Source organism: Anarrhichthys ocellatus, unplaced genomic scaffold, assembly GCF_004355925.1.
Source record: "Anarrhichthys ocellatus isolate YVR2014 unplaced genomic scaffold, GSC_Weel_1.0 scaffold661, whole genome shotgun sequence".
Lineage (NCBI taxonomy): Eukaryota > Metazoa > Chordata > Actinopteri > Perciformes > Anarhichadidae > Anarrhichthys > Anarrhichthys ocellatus.
In genome coordinates this window covers 13648-20829 of record NW_022280635.1, presented here as the reverse complement: position 1 = coordinate 20829, position 7182 = coordinate 13648, and the positions used below count along the sequence as shown (strand labels likewise).

The following is a 7182-nucleotide window of genomic DNA, read 5'->3' as shown; positions in this document are numbered from 1 at the left end:
GGGAGAGGGAGGGGGTGGTGGCCCAGAAGAAGAAGGGAGGAGATGGAGGAGGAGGAGGTAGGGAAGGGGAGAGGGAGGGGGTGGTGGCCCAGAAGAAGGGAGGAGGAGATGGAGGAGGAGGAGGTAGGGAAGGGGGGAGGGAGGGGTGGTGGCCCAGAAGAAGAAGAAGGGAGGAGGAGGAGGAGGTAGGGAAGGGGGGAGGGGTGGTGGCCCAGAAGAAGAAGAAGGGAGGAGGAGGAGGAGGAGGTAGGGAAGGGGGGAGGGTGGTGGCCCAGAAGAAGAAGAAGGGGGGGAGGAGGTAGGGAAGGGGGGAGGAGCCTCTGTGCTGCACTGATGACACCTTAGGACACCTTTGATGAACATGAAAACAAAGTTTAAATCTGAGCACCTCGTAGTACTAGTGTTTCTCTAACCCTGAGTTTCGTTCTGCAGGTCTCACAGAAGAAGCTGAAGAAGCAGAAGCTGATGGCCCGAGAGTAGAATGAATAAAACACGACTTGTTCTGAACAATAACGTCTCCTCATATTTAATATTCACTTCATACACAAAGTCTCATCTGTTCACATGTTTGAACTCTTAAAATACTTTATGAATAAACTACTGAGCTGCTGGTTCATAATAAACTCATCAATAGATATATAACAAGAGAGTACTCGAGTCTAGTACGAGTACCTCATGTGTACTCGAGTCTAGTACGAGTACCTCGTGTGTACTCGAGTCTAGTACGAGTACCTCGTGTGTACTCGAGTCTAGTACGAGTACCTCGTGTGTATATATATATGTATATATATATATATATATATACGTAAGTACTACAGTAGTAATAAAGTACCAGTGTCATAAAGACCAGGATGTTCATCCAGTATGGACCCACAATCCTTTGCAGGGTCAGAGGTGAAGGTGTCACGTGATGACAGGATGTCGTTAATGAGAGCAGCTGAGAGAAGAGTCAGACCTGATGTATCGATCACTGATCAGTGATGATGCGAGATGACCAGCAGAGGGCGCTGCTGTACCGCAGTCACTACAGACGGAATATTAATACAATATGTATAGTTTAATATCTAACTGAGGGGCTAAGAACAGTTATTCTATTTCATTAACATAATAAATACATATTTTAAACATAGTGTTTATATCTGCAAATAATGATTTATTTATTTTATAACTTAAAGAGATTTAACCAGAGTCGATGAATGACTCATGATCAACTGATTATCTTATATTAAAGTCATTATATTATGACTCAATGCTGAATATTTATACATGTATGTAGTTATCTACAATGCTTCAGCATTTATGAGATGATCTTATTTCATGTTTTAATATGACTCCAGATGTTTAATTATAACTGATGGAGTAGAAGTATAAAAACTCTTTAGTAAAGTACAAGTACCTCAAACCTCTACCTCAGTACAATACTACTCACAAATGTACTCTCCACAAGTAGATGTATACTGAGTGTATTAGTACACATGAATATACAGAAGACATGATTTAATCCCAGTGAGACGCTTCAGTGTGAAAAGATGTAAAATAATAAAAACATAATTATGTTAACTGAACAATAATTCAGTCATTTATATTTTATCCCGTCTGTCAGTTTTGAATCAAATCTCATAAATCAGATTTTACAACATGATTCTTCTTTGTGGTTTAAATCAGCTGACGGTGCGTTCAAGGTCTTTGATGTTTATTGTTATAAAGATGTTCGGTCTATATTATTTAAATCTTTATGATCTGAACCACATTCAGACTTCAACAGATTTAAGTTTTGAGACTAAATCTTTACATTAAAGAACTTTAATAAATAAATAAACAGATTTTACTTTGTGTTTTAGAACATTTAAAACTCGTGACTGTAAAAATAAGAGCAGATGTTACTTTTCACATCTTGACCAGAATTAAACTAGCATCACCTGATGAAGATCAATGTGAAGAACAGCAATTCTTCTTCTTCTCTGAACAAATAAAGGTAGAATCGAAGGACCGCGACCACCGGCGAAGTGAGTTAAAAAAATAGACGAGTTAAAAAAAATAGACGAGCTAAAAAAAATAGACCAGTTAAAAAAATAGACGAGTTAAAAAAAATAGACCAGTTAAAAAAATAGACGAGCTAAAAAACTAGCTCTACTGAAAACCTGAACCTGTCGGTCCGGACCTGAACGTCTCCACAGAGACTTCAGGAGTTTTCTCATGAAAATATATTAAATTAAAAAAAGATTTTATCATATTTCAAAGGAAAGAAAACCATCGTTTACGCTGATGATGCAGCTTGTTTACATGTTGAATATTAATTAAGAATAAATTATGTCATGTTTTCTTTAATATATTGAAGGTAAAGTTCATATTTTTGTTTCAGATCCTTTAAAGTTCATTAAAGTGTCCTAATATTTAAATAACTTGACCTTCTACTCATTTATTTTACTCAACATGTTATTATTTTACATAATTTGAATTGTAGATTTATTATAATATAATTGTATCTCGACTTAAAAAAACCAGCTGACTTTTAAATCCACATTCTTCTTTTGCTAAAGTTTATTTAGCATCAAACATTATTTCTTCTTTGATGGTGTCTCATCCGACAAAATCAGAGCCGAGCCGCTGAGCCAACCAGGAGGCTCTCCGAAATCCAGCCGTGCCACGTCACCGTGGGCTGAGCCAATGAGCTCGGAGCCTCGTCCTCTCCTCCTGTGAAGTTGAAGTGAAGCTAATAGAACACCAGATGATCATGTTTTATTATCTCACACAACTTCTTCAACTCTACAGACAGACCCTCTTGTGATCCTCGCGGTCTGGAGCTGGACCCGGACCCCGATCAGTCTCAACTCCTTTACTTGTTTTTTATTTGCAGCTGAAGTTTATTTTGGATTTTTCTTTTTTTTAGCCTCCGGATCGAGGTTGAGATGGACTTTAAATCCAGAGAAGACCGGGTTCTGGTTTAGTTGTAGTCCGGATCCTCTCTCTCTGTACCAGGTGCTGCGGGGCCCCTAAAGACCCTCCAGAGACCCGGTCCAGTGGTCCCGGATCGTCCAGAAGAGCAGCGGTATAATGTTAGCGGTGGGTCCGATGGACGGGTCCCGACAAAGCGCCTTCCTGCTCAGCACGCCTCCTCTGGCGGCTCTGCACAGCATGACTGAGATGAAGACCCCTCTGTACCCGGCCTACCCGCTCTCCTCCACCGGACCCAACTGCTCCACGTCACCGGCCACCACCTCTCCCAACCCAGGCGGCATGGCGGTGTCCTCCCCGGGGATCAAGAGCTCCTCCTCGGGTCTCATGTCTCCGCAGCTCGGCTCCTCCGCGACCCCGCACGGAATCAACGACATCCTGAGCCGGCCCTCGGCGGCGCTGCTCGGGGCCACGGTCGCGGTGTCCGCCGCGTCCTCCTCCTCTGCGGGGCTTCTGTCCGGTCTCCCCCGGTTCAGCAGCCTCAGTCCTCCGCCTCCTCCTCCCGGACTTTACTTCAGCCCCGGAGCCGTGGCCCGATACCCGAAGCCTCTGGCGGACCTGCCGGGCAGGACGCCGATCTTCTGGCCGGGAGTCCTGCAGAGTCCGCACTGGAGGGACGCGCGGTTTGCGTGTTCACCGCGTGAGTTCTCCTCTTATTTAAAGAAAATAAGCTTATTCATAATTATGTTGAAGTCAGATAAAGATAATAATTGTATCAAATAAAACACTGCAGATTATTTGACTCTTTACATCTGATTAAAGACGTGAAACGCGTTCAGAGAAAAGAAAAGAGTTTTAAAACAGATTTAACTTTTAGAATCTAAACGTGACACAAAATAACAAATGAATAAGAAAAGTGATTTAACGTGTTTGTGTTTATAGAAAGTATAAATGAGCATTTAGAGACTCGTGACTGTAAATAAGATGTTTCAACAGATTCATGAAGAAAATCAATGAATCTAAAACGCTGCCGATTATTTTCTTCTATTTAGTTTAAAAGTCTGAATAATTAGCAGAAGATAAAACATCATAATATTCAGATGTAGACTTTGGTTGCAGATCACAACTCCATCCTTCTGGACAAAGACGGGAAGAGGAAACACACGCGGCCCACCTTCTCCGGGCAGCAGATCTTCGCTCTGGAGAAAACCTTCGAACAAACAAAGTACCTCGCGGGGCCCGAGAGGGCGAGGCTGGCCTACTCCCTGGGCATGACGGAGAGCCAGGTGAAGGTAGGGACCTTCAGATTATTACTGCAGATTAATACCGCTCATATATATTAATATATATGAATACTGATCATATATATTAATATATATGAATACTGATCATATATATTAATATATATTAATACTGCTCATATATATTAATACTGATCATATATATTAATACTGATCATATATATTAATATATATTAATACTGATCATATATATTAATATATATTAATACTGATCATATATATTAATATATATTAATACTGATCATATATATTTATTTAATGAAGAAACAAACACCCAAATAACAAACACCACGTGTTCCTTCATGTTTTAAATCACAGTTTAAAACATATTGAATTATCACTTTTATATAAAACGTTAATTAATAAAGAATGTTTTTTAACATTCAGATATTGTTTTAAGCCTTAATTCATTCATAATGTTTCTATTTTCTCGCTGCATTCCTTTAAACCCTGGCGGCTCATTTCTTCTTCTTCTCTTCTTTATTTCCGGACTTTCTTTCATTTGTGCACGAGCTTCCTCTCCTTCAATAATTCTTCCCATAATGCATCATCTTTATTATTTGTTGCATCGTTAAACGTGTTCTGTGCAGCTCGTTGTTTTTGTATCTTTTATGTTTAAAATTCCATCTGTTATTAAATATAATTATTATTATTATAAATACATTATATTCTATTTTATATTGCTATACTATTTAGACTAAATAATAATAATAATATTTAGAACTGTTTGTTTTAATTTGTAGCCTTTATTTCTGCAGAATGAAATATAATATTTAATAATCCTTCAGTGATAATAATACCGTGTGTGCGTGCGTGCGTGCGTGTGTGCGTGCGCGTGTCTCAGGTGTGGTTCCAGAACAGGAGGACTAAGTGGAGGAAGAAGCACGCGGCGGAGATGGCCACCGCGAAGAAGAAGCAGGACTCGGAGACGGAGCGGCTGAAGGGGACGTCGGACATCGAGGACGAGGACGAGGACTACAACAAACCTCTGGACCCGAACTCGGACGACGAGAAGATCACGCAGCTGCTGCAGAAGCACAAACCGGGTCCGGGTCCGGGTCTGGGTCCGGGTCTGCTGCTGCACTCAGAGAACGACAGCTCCTAGACTCTTCTTCTTCTCTGGTGCTTCTTCTTCTTCTTCTTCTTCCGTTTCTGGATCAAACGAACTCTCGGAGTCGCACATTTTTGGTTTTTATCTCTTTTTAGCTTTTTGCACGCGGACAGAGGACTTCCTGTCGGGACTAAAGTTGTAAATAAACCGTGAACCGTGTCCGGTGTCCGGTGGAAGAGATGCTGCTGTGAATCGTTAACGTGTTTGTACAGACGCGCTGATCTCAGATCAGCTGAAACACTTTGATTTACTTTTTGGATTCACAAAAAAAGAAGAATATTTAACCTTCACGTAGTCCGTGAAGGCCTCTTCAATCGGCCCTGAACGCACCACACGCACCTGTACATCCGCTCACCTTTATTTATCTGTTGTATGACGGCGGCTCGATGTAATGCACTTTTATTTAATAAAAACTCAAATGTTTGCTTCTTGTTTGCAAAGCTCTTCATTAATAATTCATAATTATTACATAATTATATATTATATAATTATTACACATGTTAAATTAAATACCGACGGGACTGATTAATACGTCATCTGCTTCAACCCGATAATTTAATTAATATTCATCAATTTACTCTTTTATTTCTGCTGCAAATAAATATCCTTTAATTATTATAATTCATATTATTATCACTGTTAATACTATTATATTATTGACTTACTGCAGAGATCATTTGAGGCCTTTGAAAGATTTATTTTTTATTTTCGTTTTTTTGAGATAAATTCAAACTTTCTGACTCGATTTTAACAAAAAGATAAAACAATAAAAACATTGTTATTATTAAATGTATAAGCAGTTTTTGATGAAACTGAAACGTCATAAGTGATCGTTGAGCAGAGAAATAAAAAGCAATAAGTTGTGACGCGTCACGTTTCATCAGCAGCTCGTTTTCCCGCAAATTGAAAGTCAGTGAAGCGGCTTCAACAGCTGATCCTTAATCCATCACGCGAGGACCCGGATGTAGCGGAGCGGGTCACGTGTCTCATCATAAAGTCACTCAGTCTGAAAATATAAATATAAATATCATAAAACCTGTTTGAGAAGTAAAACATTAAAGTTATAAAAGAAGAGAAGAACGATCAGAGGATTCTTTATTAATAAATAATAAAACCGGGTGTTTCACTTCGACAAACCACTAAATATAAATATATATATACTTATTTATATATATGTATTTATATATATTAATTATAACAAAATAAACAATGTGTTGCCGTAAAATGTAAATATTTATTTGAGATTTTGTTTCTTTTTAACAAAACTGCAGAAATCCTTTTTTTACTGGAAAACCAAATAATTTACGTTTTAAATGTTTTATGAACGAATATTTATGTATTTTCTAATAAACAAACTGTTATAATAACATACATATTAATATGAATAGTTCTGGAGGTTTGATTCTACATTAAAGGTTCTTTAAACATCCGTCTCATAAACAGATGTATTGATTTAATGATTTCATCTGTTAGAAAAGTGACGTTTTCTGTTTAAAATGACGTTTCATGATTTTTATTCTTTTGTATTTAATAAACGTGACGTCATTTAGAGCTTCATGTTTTTATTTTATCTTCTCTTCTTTTGTATTAACCTTATTGTTGCTTCATACAATCAGAAGCTGTTCAGCATGAAGTATAAACTATAAACATGAAGTTATGAAATATACATAAATACAGAATAATTACTGACATGCAAATCCTGTGAATTTAATTAAGATTTAATAATCCAATTAATCTAATCTCAGTAATAAATTACTGCTAATCTGTAATTAAATGAAACCACGAATGCTTTTTCTTATATACTGTATATATAAATATATATTTATATATTTATGATAAACTGTTCGTGAAGGAAGAACTCAGATGTTTTGTGTT

General features: G+C 37.9%; 2 protein-coding genes and 1 non-coding gene across 3 annotated transcripts in view; all 3 read left to right on the top strand.

Annotated features, from left to right (window-relative positions):
• The window catches only part of LOC116376865 (60S ribosomal protein L17), a 2299-nt gene extending 1789 nt beyond the window's left edge, over nt 1–510 (top strand). Inside the window, exon 4 of the mRNA XM_031838362.1 lies at nt 433–510. Coding sequence (XP_031694222.1) covers nt 433–480 — 48 coding nt within the window. The 3' untranslated portion in view covers nt 481–510. The remainder of the gene's footprint in view (nt 1–432) is intronic.
• Nucleotides 326–389, top strand: LOC116376868 (small nucleolar RNA SNORD58). Its single transcript, XR_004212153.1, has one exon. It is a non-coding gene; the product is annotated as a small nucleolar RNA SNORD58 (small nucleolar RNA).
• A 2261-nt stretch (nt 511–2771) lies between the features above and the next one.
• LOC116376866 (homeobox protein Nkx-6.1-like) lies at nt 2772–5698 on the top strand. The gene is made up of 3 exons (XM_031838363.1): nt 2772–3595; nt 4015–4187; nt 5041–5698. The coding sequence occupies exons 1-3, from the start codon at nt 3055–3057 to the stop codon at nt 5299–5301; spliced, it is 975 nt and encodes a 324-aa protein (XP_031694223.1). The 5' UTR covers nt 2772–3054; the 3' UTR covers nt 5302–5698.
• The last annotated feature ends 1484 nt before the right edge of the window (nt 5699–7182 follow it).

What these genes read in the sequence shown, in the direction of transcription:
- LOC116376866 (XM_031838363.1), top strand. Translation starts at nt 3,055, where the DNA reads ATGTTAGCGGTGGGTCCGATGGACGGGTCCCGACAAAGCGCCTTCCTG. An exon ending in GCGGTTTGCGTGTTCACCGC is followed by an intron (nt 3,596 to 4,014) that starts GTGAGTTCTCCT and finishes CTTTGGTTGCAG; the next exon opens with ATCACAACTCCATCCTTCTG. An exon ending in TGACGGAGAGCCAGGTGAAG is followed by an intron (nt 4,188 to 5,040) that starts GTAGGGACCTTC and finishes CGCGTGTCTCAG; the next exon opens with GTGTGGTTCCAGAACAGGAG.